The sequence below is a fragment of the Muscardinus avellanarius genome (assembly GCF_963383645.1).
Source record: "Muscardinus avellanarius genome assembly, chromosome: 4".
Taxonomy (NCBI): domain Eukaryota; kingdom Metazoa; phylum Chordata; class Mammalia; order Rodentia; family Gliridae; genus Muscardinus; species Muscardinus avellanarius.
In genome coordinates, this window is record NC_137789.1 from 10,137,759 (window position 1) to 10,161,875 (window position 24,117).

Here is a 24,117-nt window from a genome sequence, read left to right on the forward strand (position 1 = left end):
TCATTGTGCCTAGTACATTTTTGTGTGCTCTGGACATTGTATATTATGTAGGTCCTTTACTTTCCAGCCACTGTCATCATCTCAATTTTTATCTTTTCACCCCTCCAGCCAGTAGTACTGCAGGTCTCTACTTGGGTTCTAGCTGCCCCACCCCTCAAGGGTCCTGGAGAGCCTTGCTGTGAAAAGCCGTAGAGATTTGGCTTGTTTACTGGAGACCCTTCTGTCACAAGTCAATGTCCCTCTAGTCTCTGCTTACTGTTGATTGCTCTTTAATACCTTTACACAGTGTGTGTGTGTGTGTGTGTGTGTGTGTGTGTGTGTGTGCACAGAACACAGTAAACACATGTATTCTAGAAAGCTTATTAATTTTGTCAAAAACTCTCCTTCAATTCAAAGATTTGTTTAAATAATCTCAGTGGATATTTTGTAATATTCATTGTGCCTGACCTCTCCATGGTATGGGATAATGTTGGCTCCTCCTCCTCCTTAGTCGTGCTCTTCTCATAGCACTGAAAATTGTGTGTATTGTATTATTTCCTCCTCTGCCCATCCTGTCACACACTCCCCTTCCTTTGCCCATTCCTCGGTTGTCCACCTCCCTCAGCTCTCCTCTTCTCACTTTCCTGATTGGCCTGTTTTATAGAACTGGTTTCAAGAGGTTCCCCAAAACGACTAAACTGCAAATGTCTGTTCTCAGAATTTTCAGTTAACATGTGAAATATTTATCTCTAACCACACTGGCTACACTCCCTACCCCTTTTCTTAATGAGTATTACCATCGCCTACTCACTTGACATCGCCTGTCCCTCGCTCTCCACACTCCAGTCTGCAGGATTTTGCTCCTTTCATACCTCCCCTCTATTGCTGCTGTCATTCTCTTAACAGAGGTAATAGTCATCTCATACCTTATTACTGTAATGTTCTTATAAGTAGACTTCCTCTTTTCAGGGTTTCTTTAATCCAGCTGCTGCTGCCCAGACCCTTCCAAAAATGCAACATTTATAACACCACTTTTCTTTTATTCTAATGTAGACTATTAGTGGATTCATTCTATCTTTAATGGGAGATGGGAGGAAAAGAGAGCGAAACACCCTAATGCACATGATGTACATTCACAAACATATCAGAATTAATCAGTAAGACGAACAAGAGAAGTGGGGATGGAGTGGGAATTGAGGGAGGGCTAAATGAGTGATGTGTGCATGAATGACTCTACCATCCTGTAACCCATCAAGATATATGATTACAGTGCAATAATAAATTAAAAAATCTAATAGTGAAGATGGCTCACAATCCTTACATGTTCTGGACTATGCTCAAAACTCCAAACTTGGTTCTTACCATCTCTCCGTAAGATGTCTACAATCTAGACATGGAACCGTTTATACTTCCAGGACCTTGTTTGCCATTCTCTCTCAACTTCAAGCCTTTGTACAAGTTTTACTCTCGTTTCCGCCTTCAAATTGGATAATCCTTTTCCAGCTCAGATAATGCTCCCTGAGAAGGCTCCATGAACCACCAAGGTGAACATTCTTGGTCCATGATGATCCTTTATTACTCTTTCTTAAAACTGCTTGTTGGTTTCTGGGTTAGCCAGCTTTTTATTGCTCTGACAAAATACCAGAGAAAAGCAACTTGAAAGAGTTGATATTTGTTTTGGTTCTTGGTTCCAGAGGTGTTAGACCATGTTCAGCCAGTTCCTTTGCTGTGGGCTTGAGGTGAAGCAGAACGTTATGGTGGGGAGGGCGTGGAGGAGAAGAGCTGCTGGGCTCATGACAGCGGGAAGCAGAGAGAAAGAGCTCATCCCCAGGACCCCCCTTCACCTGCCCCACAGCCTACAGCTTCTACACCCTCCAAAAATGCCATCAAGGTAGGAATCCATCTGTGAAAGAGCCCACAGCCCTCAGGACCCAAAGCTCCACCTCTGAACAATGCCTTCCACACCTGAGCCTTAGGGGCACATTCCAGAGCCAAACCATAACAGCTTGCTTTCTCTTCCACTAACCCATAGGCCCAGGAAACAAAGCCCAGGTCTAGCTTAGTCGCAAGTTGTAGATACTCAAAAATATGTTGTTGATTGATGTTGAGCAGGTAAATAGATGCATATTTCACAATAAATAAACAAGTGTATAATTTACCATAAAATTGAGGAATATTTGGTAATTGTCAGTGTGTCATTTTACTTGGCACCATACACCAAGACAAATTTTATATGCACATAATAATTGAATATTATGTTTAAAAGAATCAGGGTAAATATCTATTTTCATTCTCTGCAGAGAAGGATTTTCTAACTATTAGATAGTGGCAAAATTCACCAAAGGAAAGCAATAGTTTTGATCAACATGAAAAAGATATATTTAAAAGCTACCATTCGACAAATATTTATGTTCATTTACATTTCATCCATTCATACAACAAACACTTGTGAGGGCTTATGTGCCCAGCATAGCTATTCTTGTCCTTGTGGAGTTTACATTTCAGTGGGGGTAAAACAGACAGTAAACAACTAAATAAGTTAATACACAGTTTTTTCAAATATCACATACACACACACACACACACACACACACACACACACACACCAAAAGAAATAATACTATGTATAAAAGTGTTTCAGAAAACCATTAAAACCCTAATAGAAAAGCAGAAAATTATTATGAAAGAAGCACAAAAGAAATGTTTCTCTATATTTTATAATATTAATATTATATTTATCCATCCAATTATCATTTAAAACTTTACACTGTTTCTTACTTTTACATAGCTGATATGTATTTACAAGACAAAATTCAAAAGTATTACCTAGTGTACGGTGCAAAGCAAACTTCTCCACTCAGTGTCCTCAATCATGCTGCTCTTTCTAGAACCAAACATTGCTGCCAATTTTCTATCAAAAACATTTAAAAAAATTCAGCACTAGTGAAAGTACAATGAAATAGTACTGCTAGAGGAACTAGGAAATGATTTCATCTTTTTGCAAATAAAATTGTCAACATATATCCAGGTTTAAAATATACATTGTGACTTAATAATTCTAAGTTTGGACTCTCTCCAAAGAAAATAGATGAATGATACAAATTTATATACATAGACAGATACCACAATATCATTATAAGAAATTAGAAATGATCTAAATATCTCAAACCAGTCCATTACAGGATAGCATGCACATAAAAGGAGTATTATATAGATATTAATCTCATATCTGTATAGCTAAAAATAATAATTTTGAATGATAATGTAAAATATTTCGTCAATCTAGTAACCATGTTTTTCGGAGTCACCATCACATCCCACTTCCTAAAACAATCCAGGGATACTTAGATATTTCAGAAGTATGGGATCTATAAATTAATTCCATTCAAGAAAACCTGGGCGTGGAAGATATAGCTCAGTGGTAGAGTGCCTGCCTGGCACAGGCGAAGCTCTGGGTTTGATTCCTAGTGTGCAAAATCAAAACAAATAAATAAAACAGAAAGTCTAGAAGTTGTGGAACTGGGCCACGTTGATTTTTAAATTTACCTGATCCTAAGAATCGCCCAGAAAGAACTTGTTTAAAAACTAGACTCCTGATCCATCAGCTGCAGATTCTAATTCCAAGATACAGAACTCTGTTTTAACAAGCACTTCAGGTTTGAGAAATGGAGTAAATCAGTAACAATCTATTGAAAAAAATCAAGAAACACCCAAATATTGAAACATATACAGAACTTCTACAAGAATGTACTGTGAAAAGAAGCAAGAAAACATACTAGTCAGGTATCTGAGAAGCCAAAGAAGGAGAAAACTTGTAACATTAGCTGGTCACCAGCACCTCTAGGACAGAGGATAGAAGTGGTGTTGAAAGTAACCAGGTCCTGGGGTCACCTGGAAGAACCTGACTGCAGCAAGTGTCTTGTGCAGGACCTGGAGCCGCAGGCAGTCCTGCACTCTGCTGGAGAAGTTTCTCAGGCAGACAGCACTTGCGGGAGATGCTCCTGGAGGTTGTCCCCCACCCTCCTCCAGTGCTTCCCACGGGTCACACCCAGGTGCGAGCCAGATGCTCCAGGAAAGGGGCTGATAAAGCCTTCAGGATTTTATCTCCCTGTGATACACAGAGCAGATCAAAAGAGAGCAGGAAATAGATATGAGGGCACACAGGCTCAGTACGTGTGTTGTGAGTTAGGACAACATGTCATAACCTCATGAAAATACTGCTAAAGTATGGCCAACTCTTTAAAGGGAAATACCCATTTAACTTTCATGATCTTCCATGCTGGCAAGATTGTGGTGAACAAATTGTATGCCACGCAAATGGCTCCTTTCAAAGGATGTATAAGAGCTAAAGTGATCTAGAATTCAGAGTCCAAAAGCTACTCCTGGAAGACGATGGTCAGCTAGGGAAATGAGGACGTCATCTGTCATCTGCTGGCACACTGAAGGCCGATGGGACAGCAGAATTAGCCAACCACGCAAATGTGAGTATTCTTAGCAGCAGCTTGATGGCCATCCTTCACATTTAGCCATTCGCAACAGGGTTGTACATCCTTAATATTTTCAGAGTGCTGTTGGGTGGAGGCAGAAACTTGACTATAATAATAGAAAAAGAAAGAAAAGTATATTTTTATCCAGCAAGGAAAGAGGACACTTCTTTTTCAAAGCTTTCATGCCACTGTTAATATCACATACCTTGCCTAAGGAGAAGTGAGTTTAAAATATTACTCTTAAGCTGAAATGAGCATGTCACTCAGGACAGTAAGCACTGCAAAGTTCCTGTTACCCATGTGACAGTTCCAAGCACCTTGAGACAAATCCCCAGATCTGGCTTTGGCCCAGCCTTATCTCTAGCTATCTGCCTAATATTCTGTGCTAGTTCCTGTGCTCATTTACTTTTGTCTTTGTTCAAGCTTTTTTCCTTCTTTTTCTCCTCTCCTCTCCTCTCTTTTTTCCTCCTCCTCTTCCTCCTCCTCCTCCTCCTCCTCCTCCTCCTCCTCCTCCTCCTCCTCCTCCTCCTCCTCCTCTTCTTCTTCTTCTTCTTCTTCTTCTTCTTCTTCTTCTTCTTCTATCTCCTCCTCCTCCTTCTTTTTCTTTCTCTCTCTCTCTCTCTCTCTCTCTCTCTCTCTCTCTCTCCTTCTCTTCTTCTGGGAATGTTCTCTATCTTCTCCATCCTTTGCCTCTATCTTCTGGAAAATTCCATGTATCATAGGCCCTCTAGAAAACCCTTCAAGACACTTCCTTTGACCCTGTTTCCCATTCTGCCCACTCTCTGCCCCTCCCGTAGGTTTAGAATTGTAGACATACATTGATAAGTCTTATGTTCTTTGTTATATTTTAATTGTTTATACATCTTTATCTCTCATGAGATGCCAATGATTAATTTGTCATCATTCCATGTCTACCCCTTGGACCTGTGCATGGCACATGGTCAATGCCCAGGAGATATTTTATTGAGCAGATTTAATGGAGTTAGTATTTGAAACTGTGAAATCTCCAAAAGAAAAGGAAATTTATTATTTTCATTGACATTGTTATTTAAAAACCAGGCAAAATTCATAATAAAGAATTAAAATAGTTGATTGATTCATGTTTTCTCTTTCAGCAAATACCTCTGATTCTATTCCATTTTTTTCATTCATTCTTTTAATTTATAAGAAAAAAGCCTTCACTTAATCATTTTTGCTCATCTTTATTTAAATTTATTTAAGTATTAAGTTGAACCATCTGAAATCACTGTTACATGGGTCAAAAGTGGTCATAGATTGGCAATTTCTATGGGTAACTCTAAAGAATAAGGAATAACAATTAAGTGTTTCTCTTGCATCTACTACTAGCTCACAGTTTATATTTCTAAGTATGAGCAACTTTTGTAGTGCCTAAAGCAGTTGGGTTTTTTGTTGTTGTTGTTTGTTTGTTTTTTGTTTTTTGGTGGTACTGGGGTTCCTGGAAACCCTTCTACCTCCGGGCTACACTCCCAGACCTATTTTTATACTTTTTTATTTGGAAACAGGGTCTTTTAAGCCAGCACGGCTGGCTTTGAAACTGCGTCATCCTCCTGTCTCTGCCTCCCAAGCACGGGGATTACAAGCGTGCGCCGCCAAGCCCGGCTAAAGCAGCTGTTTTTTACATGTTATGAAAACAACTATGATCTTCTAAGGGTAGACTTCTGTCTCAGGAGGTAATTAGACCCTAACCCAAAGTACTATGTAAACAAAGACTGGGAAGTCAGCTGTCAGAAAAGCCTCAGAAGGGTCTTCTGTTCTGTAGAGAAGCGAACTCTATCACTACCTTCATGTTTGCTCTCAAGTCCCCATTGCACTACTCTTTGAATCAAAATAATGTAACATCATTAAAATGTTAATGTGCACCTTTGTGCAGATCCCACAATTGAATTTTCGAGTAGTTGATTCCATTTCTCCTTGTGGGTTCAGGAAACCATGGGGCTTACATTATCCAATTTATTGAACATGTTTTGGTCTTTACAACTGTTCCATTAGTCATTAGCAAACGTACTTAGCACAAATGAATAAGGCTGTGTTTGATGTTAACAAGCTCTGCTTCCTAGTGCAGCCCAGGCCTGCAGGGCAGTGGGAAACCAAGTAGCAGAATTTCCAAACCCCCGCTCAGGCATGTTACGTGTTCCAGAAGACTTTACCTGGGGTTAATGTGAATGTTGATGTCACAGGGAATTTCACCCTTAATGTGAATGTCAAAGTTCACATTCTTCTTACTGCTGATTCTTTAGTTCCATTAACTTTTAAACTTAAAAGAATCTTTGGGACTAAATGTGCTGAAAATATCTTTTAAAAATAAGAAACACATTTAGATTCTGGTGCACAGCAAATTCCCTGTGAAGAAAAGTTCCAAATTTGTGTCTCTATTTGCATCTCCATAAACACAGAGAATCTTTGTCTGTGCTTATTATGTGACAAATAACAGCGTTAGAAATGGGGTGTTTTAAGACTCTAATTATGCACACGCTCCCGTTTTTGTTAGTACATTTACAATGTGAATCAATATAAAACTTGTACTTTGGGTTCAAGTGTTCTTTTTTTTTTTTCAGAAGTTGATATTTTAATTAATTTTAACTAGCATTGACCTCATTTAAAGTAATTAAAATGTTAAAAAAAAAAGGTGCCACTGTGCCTCAGGAGGCAGACTGAGATGGAAATGAACATGCAAAATGCTGAGGAGTGCCCAAGGATCAGCCCCTGTAAAGTCAGGGAAGATGCCAGAGTGAAAAACAAACAAAAAGAACCAGAAGCTGAGCAGCAGCAACGCAGAACCAACATCCGCCTGAGCAGACTCTCAGTGAGCTCTGAGGCTGACGAGGGCTTCAGCCCTGTTGAGATGAGACCAAGAAGAGCAGCCTTCAGATCCCATATTGACCTTGGAGACTGAATTATAGGCTCCTGGTCCTCACACTCACAGGGGCGTTCCAGGTCCTATGTGTGCTGAGAGGGGAGAAGAGAGCACCAGAACTGAAGAGACCTCATGGCCCAAGACCACAGATGCGTTAGGGGAGCAGACTTGATGATGTGCTTTAGGCTTGAAGAATTTAGGGAGCCCATCACATGACCGTACTACACAGGTTTAGTAGTCATGTTCCTCGCTCTCTGGGTAGTAAAGAGAAGTGAAAATTAATTGAAATGCAGTAAGATTGCAGATTTGGTTTTTCAGTTGGATAGCACAGAGCATCTCTTTCAGAAATACTAGAGTGTCTGGGATTGTTGGCATAAGATAAAATCTGCAGAACTTTCTCAGCAAATGTTTGCTGGGCTTCAATACTGCTCCACAGAGCATGCGAGCACATCTCTCTAGGACAGTCAGGACAAGGTCCCTGTTCCTGTTATGTAACCCGATGGCCTCTTTCTCCTCCCCAGAAACTGAGGGAACTCTTTTTGTAGTCTTCCTCCTTAATTCTATTTTTTATTCTCATGTACAAATGACATTAAACCATAAATGGAATCAGTACCAACAGAAAAGTGTTTCTACGTGTGTGTGTGTGTGTGTGTGTGTGTGTGTGTGTGTGTGTGGTACTAGGGATTGAACCCAGGGGTAGTCTACCTCCAAGCAACACCCTGAGCTCTATTTTTTATTTTTTATTTTGAATCAAAGTCTCATGAAGTTGCAGAGGGTAAATAGTTGAGGCTGGACATTAACCTGTGATCCTCCTGTCTCAGCCACCCAAGTACTGGGATTACAAGCATGTACCATATGTTTTTGTTTTCTTAAGAGTAGATCAGGATATAAGGAAATACTTGTATTCATCACACTAGTTTAAATAAATGGAAGAAAACTAGTTTATCTCAGATTGAAATAGTGTGAATATCCATACACTGCCACCTTAACATCCAAAAAATAAATCACCATCAGGCAAAAAAAAATAATGGAAAATGATAAAATTATGACATTAAGTATATTTTAAAATATAGCAAAGGAAACATTTTAGAATCCACTCTCCTCCTGTTTGTAATAAACGCCTGCTGTGTTGGGTGGCCTACCACCTGTCACCTGCTGCCAATGTTCAGTGAAGGTGGCTCTGCTGGCCTGGATCCCTGATTCCTCAACAGCATTCTCCTAAGAGTTTTCTAATGCAGACTGGACCTCTTTGAAAGCCTTTCCACTCGTCCAGCCTTGAAAGTGAATGTCTTTTCATTGTTTTTCTTTTTTGGAATATCAGCCAAATCTGGCTATCTTACAAACCATTTGTGAAGCTCTATTGAAGCTGAAGCTTTCAGTAGGTTAAGCAGACTCTTCTTTCTGTCTCACACAGAGGCCCTCCCAGGAGGCTTCTGTGCAGGATCTCCTGGTATGGAAGCTGAACTTAATCACACATATGTGCACAGGTTGCATTTTTCTAAAACATGATAGAAATTATACAATTGTACTATGTAAACATATGATTCTTGTCCTCCACAAGATAGGTCACAGGACAAGGACTGCCATCTGGGGATGGAGATCATGAAAGCCCTCACTCGCCACGTTTGACACTGCAGTCCCTCAGGCCAAAATTTGTTCCTTCATTTGCTCACCCATCAGTCATTTATTGAAGCCTGCTTGTGATAAAAGACATGCTAAACTTTTGACCAGTAGCACATATAACCAAAAACCCCAAGTCAGATGAGAAATAAATCATACTATGTATTTACTTGGTTTTGTGCCCAGGGAGGACAGTCTTAGGTAAACTAGGACGATCACATTCCTCCCCGCAAGCAGGTTGTGAGGCCAGCATGCTTGTTGAGGCTGGAGATGAAGCTGGGGTGGTAAGAGGCCCTCAATCCCTGCCAAGGCCCATCCTTAGCCAGTGGCACAGAACTGGACCACAGCTCTGACCCCAAGACTCAGGCAGAGTGGAGAAAGGTCAGAAAGCAATGACCCTACCTTCCAGGGAAACGTGGCCAATGAGTGAGTTGTTCCCCTGCAAAGAGAAGAATGTGGTGAGAGTGGACACAGAAATGATTCCTGCTCCAGGTCCCTCTGCTTAAGAAGGAAAGGCTGCCCAGGAGCAATTCCCATCTCAGAGGAATGTTGTTGGGAAGTCATCAGGGGAGTATGTGTGTGTGTGTGTGTGTGTGTGTGTGTGTGTACATGCATTTGTATAAATAAAACAGGTCACATCCCTAATGTTGGCAGGTGTGTGCCTACCATGCAGTTGTGATCTGACACGTAGCGGCATGTCCTTTTCTCCTTGATCTGATATCTCATGGGCTTATGAAGGGCCATGCTGGGGCTGAATAATCTCTGCAGTGTGTTCTTGTATGGAACAAATCAGCTTGATTTACTGAGACCTCAACGTGCTCAGCCCTGAACTTATTTTAACAGAGGCCATAGCAATACAGAATTTTTTTTAGTCAAAGAAGGGAACTTTGAAATCACAATTTGATTCCCTTGTTTTATTTTATTTTTTATACTCTCCTTGGTATATTGTAATTTTATGCTATAGTAAAGTTCGAAGTGATAGACACATACATTCACAGGGCACTTGGCGTGTTTCCCTCTGCATCTAGCCCGTTCTTCCCTTGTCTCTCCCATGCATTTTGGTAAAGTTGGTAGTGATACCTTCCTATATGGATATGACATTATTTAAACTCTTCCTTTCCCCAATCCTCCTTTTTTCCTCTCCCTACCTTTCTCCCCCAGTCTCTTTCCACTCTTTTGCTGATCTCTCTCCTTATTCATCTGAAGTCCCCTTCATTTCCTATTTTCTCTTGAAATTCCACATATGATAGAAAACATCCCACTCTTGACTTTCTGGGGTTGGCTGATCTTAGCATAATCATTTTGTAGAGGAAGGAACTGGTTCCAGTGTGCTGGGACAATGGGGATTGAAGCTTTTAGCCCAGAGCACTTCCTACTACATTCACTCACTGGAAGGACCATGTGGGCAGTGTCCTGGGCACATTTCTACCCCCCAATACCCACTGAGAATGATGGCGTGTTGTTGCTTCTCAGAAAATATTTTAAAAATGAATTAGCTCACCCCATAGAGAGCTTGTGGCTTTGCAAAGCTGTAATGAACAAATTCAATTTGTGATATAATCTTCTCTACCTTATGTATAGGGGATTAGAGTTTGACTCTTATGAATTATGCAAAGAAAATGTCAAAAGGTTTTAATATCTTTTTTGCCATTAACATAGAATGTATCTTTTCATTTTCTTTTCTTTTTGTTTCCTTTTTGTTTTCTTTCTTTCTTTCTTTCTTTCTTTCCTTCTTTCTTTCTTTCTTTCTTTCTTTCTTTCTTTCTTTCTTTCTTTTTCTTTCTTTTTGGTGGTACTGGGGTTCCTGGAAACCCTTCTACCTCCGGGCTACACTCCCAGACCTATTTTATACTTTTTTAAAAAAATTTGGAAACAGGGTCTCTAAAGCCAGCGCGGCTGGCTTTGAACCTGCGCGATCCTCCTATATTCTCCTCCCAAGCGCAGGGATTACAAGCGTGCGCCACCATGCTCGGCAGAATGTATGTTTCTAAAGGTGCATCAGGGAGTAACATACCACTTGTCCTTGATTATGTTTTTATTTTTTACTTTAGGTAGAAGAAGTGATCACAGGACGGACAGCCAAGTCTATGAAAGGTGCCTCTGACAGCAGCAGAGAGCAAACCAACAGGAGGTACCACTCCCCAGGCCCCTCAGCTTTATCGCATCGCTGTCTTCATGGCTATTTGTGGGTTAGACTGTGGCTTCCGAGATCCCACAGTTATTTAACATTTAAGAATGATTCGTGCATGAATGTTCACATTTGCCTTCAAGCCCTAAGAATCTTGACTTGTTAGGACCCTTGACTCCTAAAGAAGTATCTGTGTCCTGATTTCTTGTGAGAATAGTATGCCTGATGCTGTGAACATCGACGACTACTGACATTGACACAAAGGGTCTTTGTGTCAGCGTTATCCTGTGTGCCTTCCCTGCATTAACACATTCAATTCTCAATTTTCATCTTCACTTTACCAAGGGAAACTGAGGAAGAGAATTTTTGAGTGTCCTGAAGGTCATGTAGCCATGACATGTTGTACAACTCAGATGAGCCCTTCTTGTCCCATTGCCCCCACTGCCTCTCTTAACAGTCCACATGTCACCTCAGACTGCAAGAGTCCCCATACCTACCCTCCTGTCACTGTCCTGACCACAGTTCATCATTGGCCTCTGCTTACATTTATTTCCCAATAGGACTCTCCCCTCTCTAGAGACTTTTCACCCATCCTCAGTGTTCCCCAATGTTAGGAAGCCTCCAGTTCCCAAGTGAAGATTGTGGCTCCTGGGAACTTCAGACCGAATCCAGTCTCCCTTAAGCCTGGCAGGCCTTACAGCACTCGTACAAGGCTCTTCTACTTCTCAATACTTCTCTGGAATAAGATCCCAGTTCTTTAAACTCTCTTCCTATTTCTCATGATTTTCAGACTCTTACCCTCCAGATGGTAAAGTCTATTTTGAACAGAGGCAAGCTATCTTTGTGATACAAATGTATATGCTAGAATTATCTTCATAAAAATACCTGAACGAGAGCTATATTTATGTCTTGCATAATAAAACAGTTAGGCATCAGTATATTCAAAGACGAATGAGGAAGTTTTATAGAGATTTTTAAACATGGAATTTGAACAACAGGTATGGAATTGGATTCCTAATGAAAAGTGGATTGCTGTTTTTAACCTTAGGAATCCACTCATATTTTCTATCTTAGTAATTTTTGTGGCAGATACGAGATCCACGGTACCATGACTGTTATGAATATTCACAGTTGTCATTAACCCCAGCACCCTCAATACATGTAAAGAGTCTGAATTTAATTTGTGAGGAATCACAGAGATATGAAGCCAAATCATAGCAAACAGTTTGGAGCTGGTGCTCAGCCCCCAGGAAAACTATCATTACTGTGATTACTCTAGAGGTTTCGAAACGTCTAAGCACAATTCTTCATAGTTGCAGTTTATGAAGCCTTCTTTTTCATTTTCATCACTGACAAATGCTCACCTCACATAAAACATGGATGTGAAGATTGGTTGTGCTGCTCTTCAGTCACAAAGCTACACGCTGCTGTGGGTGTTACCACTTCATTGTGCCCTGAAGATTACCTCTGGCAGGGCAACCCCATTAGCCAAACAGCTGCCCATTATAGCTGTTCATGGGCACCAAGGACTGCTGGCAGAGGCCTTGGCCTTTTCCTAACTAGAGTGGGCTGTTCCTCCAGCTTTGGAAGCAGAGCAATGGAAGGAGAGCAAATGGGACAGGGTTCTGTTCATCAGACTTCAGGGGAACTCTGGTGAGCTCTTGTGGTCCCATGACACTGTAGTCCACAGGAAGACTCACAACTCCCTCAACATGAAAGTACGTACTGAGTGCTGACTCCATGTTGCACGATGCAAAATGGCAACGTAATATTGTCATTACCTTGCCTTACCAAAATGCAAGGTGTAAACATTGCTCTTTCTTTACGACTGACTGAGGTTCTGAGACGTTGGGTTTTTCCAGGAACACGGAGTTGAGGAGTCGGTGTGCCAGGGCTCCAGGACCGCCGGCTGCCTTCTATCTCTTATCATGGCATCTCTTAGTGAACAGAAGATCTTGATTTTAATATAATCAAAAGTATAATGTTTTATTTTCTTATTCTAGAAGACCTAGCCTAAGGTCATAAAGATAGCTCCTTGTGTTATAAGGCTTCATGGTTAGGTATGATCCACCAAGAACTGAGTTTTACTTAAGGTGTGATAAGTTAATTTTTCTGTGTGGACCCTTCCTGCCCCAGTGTCTCTTGTTAAAATGTTTATCCTTTCTGCCTTGGTCCTCAAGGCTGCCTGTGTCCTAGATCAAGTGGTCATGCATATGTAGAGCTAGATTGCGCTCCTGGATCCTATTCTGTTTCACTTCCACAACTTCCAGAGCTTTAAAATAAGTCTTTCTAACTGGTAGGAAAAGTTCTCTATCCTTTTTTTTTTAAAGAGTGAGTTGGATATTTTTTGGCCTTTTGTACTTTTATATAAATTTTAGAATCAACTTGTCAAGTTTTGCACATAAATTGGATTAGTCCATGTTGCATCACAACAATGAAAGACCTGAAGGAAGCTAACTTTGTAAACTACACATAGCTCACAGTTTTGGAGGAGTGAGGGAACAATGACATTGCCAAAGAGGAGCCAGAGAATCACTCATTCATTTGTTCATTCATTAATTCTTTTATTTGGTGCTGGGATTAAACTCAGTGCCATTATATCTCAGAGGCAGCCCCACCCCCATTTTTGGGGGGATTTGAAATAGGGTTTTACTAGGTTGCTGGGAGTCTCGTGAAGTTGCTGAGGCTGGTATCGAACTTGTGATCCTCCTGTCTCAGCCTGTTTTATCCTTTATACTAGGATAAAAAGTATACACCACCATGCCCAGCTAGGTTTCTGCTCTCCTGATAGCTCACTTGAAGAGACCAGCATTTTCTTCTGAGGTCATATCCTCCACCCAGTGAACCAAGAACCTCTCCTTGAGAAATCTTTCTTAAATATTTCTTTAATTCCCACATTGCCACACTGAGGACAACCCATGAAACTTAGGGGACAGGTGACATCTAAAACATACCACGAGTATACTCACTCTCGGAGACACACATGTGTGTACTGGAATTTTAAAATTAGATTGGATGTGTAAATCAATTTAGAAGGAATAATTTTTATAGCCTTAATAATTCTTTTGAAGTATTATTTAATATCATCTAAATTTTATAATTTTTTATAAGTATACCAGTGTTTCATTAGTTTTTAGGTATGTGATATTTTCAATGGTCTTAAAAATATATTTTATCTTATTCATCTTCTGTTGCTAATATGTAGCCTTTGCACTTTGCTTTTTTATGTTGGTAAAATCAGTGAACCCCAAAGTGACTATTTTAACCATTTGGAAGTATAAAAATTTAATGATACTTATTTTGGTCACAATGTGTAGCTGTCATACCATGTAACTCACTTTTATGTCTGATTTTATACTTAGAAACCTTACTGATGTCTCTTAGTGCTTTCTTAATTTGTCTATGGGTTCATTCAGGTTTTCTCTGTATCTGCAAGGATGACCACTTTCTTCCTACTACTTATCTCATTCATTTCTTTTTTATATCTTACTGCCAATTATAATGTGTAATAGAGAAGTGATAGCAGAAATCTTAATCTTACTGCCAGTCCCAGAGGGAAAGTTCTATCGTGGTATATACTATGAAGTATAAACAGATTAAATATAGAACATAGTAAGTGTGGTTTTATGCCTCATGCTTTCCTTTTCAAAATCTGAAGTTTTTAATTTTTGTTTCTCTTCTTGTTGCTCTTTCGGATTCTCGTGTGAAGTGCTCCCTGTTTTTATTTTTATTTTTCTGGTACCTGTTTACTTTTTACTGTGAGATGTTCCATGGTGGACAGCTCTCTGAGGATACTTCAGCCAACTAAGTTATCGTTCCTCGCTCACATGTAGTTCTTAAGGATAACTGAAATGTTCTGGAAATGCACCATTAGAAAGGGGAAGCAGGTAGAGTAGCCCAGGCTCTATTCCTGTTACCCCACCCAAACGTGATGGCCTTCCATGTCGTAGCTGGACCCTCAGCAGCACTGCAGGTGAAGCATATGTGGATGGCCATTTGACAAGACAGCTTCCTTAACTTGAGGGACCAGCTCCTAATGAACCTTAGTCTTCTCCTGTCCCCTTCTTCCTCTGTGTAAGTTGTAAACCCACCCCACTGAACTTGGGTGCGTGTGTATGTGTGAATTTTCTTTCTCACTAAATGTTGGTAGCTTGTGAATAATGAACCTGTTTCATGCTGTGTTGCCTTGGAAAATATATGGGGGGGGGCTGTTCAGCCCTGGGAGCACTGGCATGTACTTGAGAGCAGACCCCTTGGAACACTACCAATTTGGAACTGCTTGAGGGTTTTAATTACCAGCCGCTCTAAATGTTTTAGCCTGGGGGAATGGTTGAGCCCTTCTCTATCCCAAGATGCATCTTTCCTCAAAGTCCCCTTGTGAGGTGGGCAGAGGGAGTTACCCTCCTTTACTGTTAACATAGGAGAAGCTCTCCAACACTGTGTCCTTACTGTGGAGAAGGGCTCTTGTCGGATGCTCACCTGGTGTCCTGGGGCTTTGACCTCTGCTCCCCAATTCTATGTGATCAGCAAGACTGAAGCACAGCTTCAAGGTCTCAGCAAATGCTCTCTGAGCTCAGGTAGCCTGGGGCTCTGCCGCTCCTCAGTTTCTACTTTCACTGAATTCTGATCCTATTGTTTTTTTCTGATCTGATCAGATCTTTCATATCTGAGGACTTTTCAGTGGGAGGCAGGAGTCTTTGGTCCCAATACAGTAGCCTACCCTGTTACTAGAGAAAAGTTCTTTCTTTAATGTTCCTTAGCTGAGGGTATTAATCTCAGGTGTGTTTTACCTCTACTGACTGATTTAGACACGTGCTTTTTCTTGCCCAGTTTCCTAGTGATAGATATGTTCCCTTTGTCTTCTGGTTATTCTCCTGGACTCCAGAGGTCCTGGTTCTAAGCCAGGTGGTGGCGAAACCAGTGATGGGCATCTGTCCTTTAGGCCTCTGCCGCTCAGCAGGGACAGCAGGCATGAAGAGGTTCCCTCCCTCTTATTTGGAGATTAGTGTGATCCTAGAGTGCCCCAGGCTTAACTAGTCACTCTCCTACTCCAGAGATTCCTGAGTAATTAAAGCTCTCCATTGCAATTAGGCCACGCTTCCCACATCTGAAGGAGGTGTGCCTTAGATCATGGTACACTGACTAAGTTCATTGCTAAGAGTCACCCTGTAGCCCAAAGGGTAGGCCTAGAAGGGAGCTCGGTTGTGTTTCTTTAAAATCGAAAACAGAAGTATTATAATAAATGAATTTAGATATTTACTTAGTTAAGACAAAAATAGCATGGCCTTTAAAATAAGAGCATAATAATTTTTAAAATATTGTTTAATAATAATTTATATCATTTCTTAAAATCCTTAACTACATATACTTGTTTCAGAAAACACTTTCCAAACTAGAAAGTGCCCTGTCACTGTCATTAAATGTTGGTTTTAAATTCCTATTTTTGTAAGACATAATAGTTACAGTTATAAAAATGCAGTCTCAACTGGTCCAGTTGATCATTAACTATGTAAAAATACACATGAGGGTCTGGGATCCTGGTTCTCAGACAGATGTGGCATTCTCTTCCCTATGTTTCTACAAATAGCTAATAGTTTTACCTGACTTTCATCAGTTCAATTGGGTATGGCTGTAAGTAATGGAATACCTAAGATGGAGTTAAAGGTTTAGGATATTTACTTACTCCAAATAACAATTAGTCTGGAAGTAGGTGGTTTCACAGATGGCTCAGCTCCTGGGCAGTGAAGGCCCCAGGTTAGCATCTCTGCAATGCTTTCCTCCTTACCTTCTGTGTCACTGGTGTCTTCTAAGCTTCAAGTAGCAAGTCCTTGTATCAGCAGCTTTCATAAGGAGGAAGGGATGGCAAACATAGTCGTCATCCCCCAAAACGAGCATGTCCTCATACCCAGAACCAAGGGATAGGTCATCCCATGTGAGGTTGTAGATGGTATCAGATAACATGATGGCAGGGAGAGTATCCTGCATGAGGCAGGTGGGCCCAAGGTAACCACAAGACCCTTATAAATGAGAGAGAGGCACTCAGGGTCATGCAGCAGGAGACAGATTCAAATGGCCATTGCTGCCTTTGAAGATGGAAGGGGCCCTGAGCCAGGGAATGTGGGTGGCTCCTAGAAGACAGAAAAAGTAAGAAGACAGCTGAACCCTAGAGTCTCCGTAAGGGCCACAGGCATTTCAACCCTGTGAGGTTAGCCCAGGGACCCATGTTGTGCTTCTGATGTACAGAACTATGAGATAATACATGTGCATTATTTCAAGCCATCGTTTTGAGCTATGGCAGTTTCTTTGTTTGTATGTGTTCCCATAAAGCTTTATTTATAGGTACTGGAATTTGAAATCTGTGATTTTTATATTATACAGCATAAAATTCATATATTTTTTAATTTTAAAAAGATAAGAGATATTTTTAAATGACCTTTTTCTTCTTAATTAACACACACTAATTGTACGTACTTTTTAGAGACACTGTGACATTGAAATCTCTGCAATATTTACTGAGGAAATCAGAGTAGTTAGGTTCCCATCACCTTATCCTTTCTTTAGGAGCCTCTGGTCTCCTTTCTTCTAGTTCTTCATAAAATATACAATACACGATTGTAATTGGCAGTCACCTCTCTGTGCTATAAGACACTAGAACGTATTTCTAGCTGACTGTACCATGCTACCAGTTATCAAGCCCTTTCCCAGACTCTAGTAATCACTGTTTTACATCCGGATTTTTTTAAAAAAAGTTTTCACATGAGACAAAAGATGCAATCTGACTTTGTTCATCTGACTTATTTCATTTAACATAATGTTGTCTAGCTCCACTCATTTTGCTGCAAATGAAAGGATTTCCCTTTTTGGCTAAATAGTATTCTCTTGTATATATATACATCATATTTTCTTTACCATCCATCCATCCCTTGTGGAAAACTTGATTGATTCTGTATTTAGGCAGTTGTGGTAATTTCTTACAGCAGCAAGCAGAACCTCACACAGCAGTGAGGAGGATTAAGCCGCCCTCCCCACCAGCCTCCAGCCCGCAGCCAGCTCCATGTTGGCAAATGCATCCCAGGCACTAGTGGGTGTGGAACTGCCAGCATCCCTGAGTTCAAGGGGTTCTGCTAGGAGTATAAAGACAGAGACAAATAGAGGAAGGCGCTGCCAGGACAGGGTGTACACTCCTGCCAGAGCCCAAAGTTTTCAGCTTGTACATCACCACCTGGGTAGGGGTGTGGTGACCGGAAGTGGCACAGGACTAGGGGGCTTCTAGCATGCTGATGAGGTGCCACTCCTGAACCCAACGTTCAGTTCATGGAAACTGTACTCATTTTTTTTCCTTTTTTAAATTTTTTTATTGGTGTGTTATATTTTTACATCATATTGGGGTAAAAAACTTGTGTGTACATACATGTACACATCACTGATTTAACCACCCTTACCTAATTCCCACCCCATTCCCTACCCATCCCTCCTTCCCTTGCTTGGCTTAGTGGTTGACTTCGATATGTTTAAGTACATTGTGTGTTTTAGAGATTTTCTTCTTCCCCCCTCCATTCTCCTCCTTTAGGTTGTCTTGTTTGCTCCTCTATAGGATTTCCTTTTTCATCTATAGTTCCTCCTATGACCCATTTCTCCCTAACTCTCACATATTAGGGAAAGCATCTGATTTCTTATTTTTTGTGACTGACTAATCTCACTTAGCATAATGTCCTTCAGTTCCATCTATTTCCCTGAAAATGATGTAATTGGGTTTTTTTGATGGCTGAGTAAAATTCCATTGTGTACATATCCCACAGTTTTGTAATCCATTCGTCTGTTGATGGACGTCTTGGCTGGTTCCATAGTTTGGCTATGGTGAATTGTGCAGCTATAAACATAGATACACATGCATTAGTTTGGTAGTTTGGTTTCTTTTCTTTTGGGTAGATACCCAGAAGTGGTATTGCTGGATTGAATGGTAGATTTATTCCCATTCTTCTGAGGATTCTCCATACTGTTTTCCAAAGTGGCTGCACTAATTTGCAATCCCACCAAAAATGTCTTAGACTTCCCACTTCTCCACATCCTCGCCAGCATCTGTTGTTGTTTGTGTTTTGAATGATTGCCATTCTAGTTGGAGTTAGGTGAAATCTCAGGGTAGTTTTGATTTGCATCTCTCTGATTGCCAGTAATGTTCAGCATTTTTTCATGCATTTATTGGCCTTTTGAATTTCTTCTTTTGTGAAGTGTCTATTTAGTTATTGCCCATTTTGTTATTGGATGCTTTGTTTTTTTTAGTGTTGAGTTTCTTGAGTTCTCTGTATATTCTAGATATTAGTCCTCTATTGGAGGTGTCGGTAGCAAAAATCTTCACCCATTCTGTTGGCTCTTTTTTTTTTTTTTTTTGGTGGTACTGGGGTTCCTGGAAGCCCTTCTACCTCGGGGCTACACTCCCAGACCTATTTTTACATTTTTATTTGGAAACAGGGTTTCCTAAACCAGCGCACGCGCGGCTGGCTTCGAACCTGCGCAATCCTCCTGTCTCTGCCTCCCAAGCGCGGGGATTACAAGTGTGCGCCACCACACCCGGCTTCTGTTGGCTCTTGATTGAGGTTCTTGACAGTTTCCTTTGCTGAACAGAAGCTCTTCAGTTTCATGCAATCCAACATATTGATTAACCTTTTAATGGAAGCCATACTCATGATTGGGCACTCTTCTATACATGAATTACTCTCAATAAAGAGGTTTTAAAAGTTATTAAAAGGGGTGGAACCCTTCTACCTCTGGGCTACACTCCCAGACCTATTTTACTTTTTTATTTGGAAAAAGGGTCTCTTAAGCCAGTGAGGGGCTTCGAACCTTCACGATCCTGTCTCTGCCTCCCAAGCGCGGGAATTACAAGCATGTGCCACCAAGCCTGGCTCTCCACTACTTTTAAAACAAATCACTGGCTCCAACTTTCCTAAAATAAGTACACTCTCTAGTACTTGAGTACCCCCAAATGGATAAACGAAAACATGGCCAGGTGAGGGGCCCCAGTTCTCAGTGTTTGTGGCGTTAGCACATGTCACTTATGCAAAGACTTTTGGCATCTGACACAACACTCTTGTCTGGCAGCTTCCTCCACGTGCTGGCTGATTTGCCCATCTGCCCCTCATCTTGTGAGGCCATGCCAGGGCAGGACTGGGCAAGGCACCCTATACCTACGCCCTCGGCCTCAGGCACTCCCTTCTGTGCAGACAACACAGAGTGAGCCCTATGAACGTTCCCTTCGCTTTTGTCTGTGTTGCCTTTCGGTAACATCTTTTCCCCTGAATATCTAGCAAAATCCTTTCCTCTCTCACCACCAGGTGCCAAGACTTTTCCTGTATCATTCCTCCCATACATATCATGTTTTCTCCTCCCTGCATCAGCAGGATTTGTTTATTTCATCTGCAGAGCCTTTGAGATACTAGAGCATAATAGTGCAGTGTGCAGCTATCTTCATTTGACCATGGGCACAAGCCATCACTTACCTTTAATTTCTTGCCGCTGGCCACAGCACTGGTACCCAGGAGACATGCACTAAACAGCATGCTGAGCTGGATGATCAACCCTCGTCCAGTTGCAGTTACCTGCTGACTTCGGCTTCTCTTTCTGCTGCATGGAAATCCACCCTTACTGAATGGCTGCTGGTTTGGGGTGCTCCTCTGTGTCCTTTACTAGTCTGAGCTCATTTCGTCTTGACAGCAGCCCTGTGTTTGCTTTCGTCACTCTGACTTTAAAGATATCTCCACTGAGTATTTCATTCAAGAGCACATAGTTCAGTGGCAAGAACCAGTATCTTGCAAACCAACCTGGGTTCTGTCACCTCCTGGCTTTCAGCAACAAGTTCTGCTTCTTGGTTCTCAGGAAGTAAAGGAGATGCCAGAGGGCCTACCAGGTTCACCGTGGTCATGGCACAGTTGATGGCAGTGTTAGGGATGACTTGGAGAAAAATTTTACACTTGATCTTAGCTAAAAGGCCAAGAAGTGATTGGAGAAAAATTTTGATGGCTATAATCATATGTGCAAAGGACAAAGAGAGAAGAATCATTACCTGTGCTGTGTAAGGTATCTTTCTTTTCTCTAGCAGCATGTACAGGTCAATGCCACATGTCAGGATTCCTTCTCCAGTACTGTGAGGACTTGGGTGACAGTTCTCTTGTCTTTCTCCTGGGTCAGAAAAAGCTGATAATGGGATTTTTAGAGAATTTGATTATATGAATAAAAGGACACAAGGTTCAGCAGAGGGTAGTGTGTCTGAAGTCCCCAAGATGATCCCAGGCTGAGTGGTCCATGAGGTCTCATAGAACCTGATGATAGTCATAGCCATGGCTAATATTCCTTACAGCTCAAGAGCACAAAGCAGTGTCAGCACAGGAAAAAGGCTACAGAAAACCAGGTGAAAGATTCTGAGACCTCTCCCTGGGGAGTCACACAGTATGCCATTAATCCCTCCAGCAATGAGTTGTGACCCCCGATGTGTGAATTGTTGATCATCAGAGAGGCTCAGTAGAGACTCTCTCTGGGTTAGGGTTTTCCCTGGGGGATGGTAGGCACCCTCTCCCTAGCAATGACCAAAGTTCTCTCCTTCCAGAAGGAAAGCACAACTGTTCTGTTTGCACACCTTGTTAGTCACATGAACCATCCTTACTGTTTAGGGATAGTTTCATGTTGATATTGGAAACTACTTACTACTCCAGCCTCTCCTTCCATTGCATCCCTGGTCTACTGCATTCATTTATTTCCTGCAGTCTGCCACCAGCCTTGTAGTGACTATCTTGTTGTGCTTTGAGGATACATGTAGCACATGCATAAGAGTTCCTGAGTACCCTGGACAGAGGCATCTAAGAAGGCGGTGTGCTCAGGGCCTGCCCCTGCTCCATCATTTAACTGGACTGATGGTTTCCCCCACTCTGCCCATCTGCATCCTTAAGCATCCCTCGTGGCATCTCCAGATCCCACTTCTTCCACCTTTTTAGAGCATGAGAAGCCCCTTCTGATGTCTTCTTCCTCCTGTGGCATACATGCTTTTTAATGTACAATTGGGGTCTTTAGAACATACTATTTCTTTGTAGTTTTCTTCAGCAAATTCATGTGTATTGGAGAAAATACTAAGAGGAATTATGAACTCACATGCCCAAAAAGGCTGAGCAGAGTACAGGAATGAAGGGGAAGAGGTAGAAGGACAACCAAGTTTATACTTTCAAAAGTAAGCTGGACCTTCCCCTCCCCAACAAAGGCACCTGCTGGATGGATTTAGTCTGAGGACGTCAGTTTGAAGCTCTCACATCAGATTGACTGTGACTTCTTTTAGACTGAGATCATTTATTATGTAATTTCATTATTTTTTCCAAGAGCAATAGTGGTTTTTTACTTATTCAGCAAGTATGTATTCAGTATAACTTTATGCCAAGGAACAAGATCAAGATAAAATATTTGTCTCAAAGACCTCAGTTTTGTGGGAAAACAGACCAATTGTGAGACATGTGCATGATGCTGTAGTCAATTCCATATTGGAGCCACTGTGAGATGTCCCCACAACGAATGGAGTATCCCGGGCATCTACCATAGTACCTGGATTATTGTAGTATCAGCACATATGTTGAGCGAATGAATGAATGAATGAATGAATGAATGAATGAATGGTATCATAATTCCAAATAATTTGACTATCAAAATCACCAGGGGTCTTTATAAAAAACAGATCACCAGGCCCAACTACAGATTTATCAAATAAAATTTGCTGGGAAAGTGACCCAAAGATATGTCTCCTCTACAGTTTTCTCTATGCCTGTGACATTCAGGACCATTGGACAGCAGAAGTTCTTACTGGTTGTGTGTCATTCCTGCTGTTGCTGAGAGAACTAGAAGTGGGTAGGGCAGTGGCAACGTTGCTAACAGGTTCTTGTGGAAGAGGAGAGGTCATTGGACTGAGCTCTGCTCTGCACCTGAACTCATAGTCTAACAGACCCTGCCAACCATAACAGGCCAGATTGGCTGAGACAGCAGGGTCTGGAAGCCTGAAGAGCTGCACTTGAGGGTAAGAGCTGACTGATCCTGGCCCTGTGGCTTTGCTATTTCATTTCAAATGTCAAAATAATTCTTAGGTAAGCAGAGACTCCAGGTGACCACTCCTTCTAATACCTGTACATCATAGCACAGCTCTGTAGCACATTTTAGTGCTTTATTTCTGTGTGGCTCAGAATCTTGCTTCTGTAATGCTCTAAGCTACTTGAAGCCAGGAATAGTCTTATTTTGACTTATGTGCTGTGTAGATGCACTTGCCAATGTTTGTTGAATAAGTGAGTTGATTGTATTTGAAGTTAAAGTTTAGGTGATGTGGTATTAATTTCCTTTTGCCATTTTTGTTGTTGTTTCAGAAACAAGCAAATTGAGAAACTAGAAGTAGATCCTAGTAAGTATTCATACCCAGATGTGACTACCATAGTTCAAGAGAAAAATCACAGAGCCAGAAGACTGGGAACTGAGCCCAAAATTGTATCAAGAGAGGAAGACCCAGACTTTGAAGACAATCCTGAGGTGCCTCCACTGATGTGAAACATTAGGCTGTACTGTCATTGTCCATGACTCACCAGGCTCTATTTTGCTTACTACAGGGTAGATTATGTGATTTGTCAATATTATAACTCCAATGTTTTAATTCCTATTTTTTTTTGGTGGTACTGGAGTTCCTGGAAGCCCTTCTACATCCGGGCTACACTCCCAGACCTATTTTATTTTTGGAAACAGGGTCTCTTAAGCCAGCGAGGCTGGCTTTGAACCTGTACGATCCTCCTATCTCCACCTCCCAAGCAACAGGACTGATTATTAAATTGAAGCTTTAGCAAATTAGTCAAGCTCAGAAGTTAAAAATGTAACTTTAGGTCCACCCAGAATGCTGTCATGTGATTTTAAGCAATGTTTCACTATTTCCTCTTATGACAGGGCTGCTTTCTTGGTAACATGGTATGATAGCAATAATAAGAGTTTTGACAATAGCCCCCCTGTGTTTGGATTTCAGT

General features: G+C 41.2%; 1 protein-coding gene across 1 annotated transcript in view; it reads left to right on the top strand.

Moving 5' to 3' along the window:
- Positions 1-23,653, top strand: part of DNAAF11 (dynein axonemal assembly factor 11) — a gene marked incomplete at both ends in the record, with an annotated part of 91,592 nt that extends 67,939 nt beyond the window's left edge. The window contains 2 exons of the mRNA XM_080694715.1: positions 11,013-11,092; positions 23,476-23,653. Coding sequence (XP_080550841.1) covers positions 11,013-11,092; positions 23,476-23,653 — 258 coding nt within the window. The remainder of the gene's footprint in view (positions 1-11,012; positions 11,093-23,475) is intronic.
- Between the last annotated feature and the right edge of the window lie 464 nt (positions 23,654-24,117).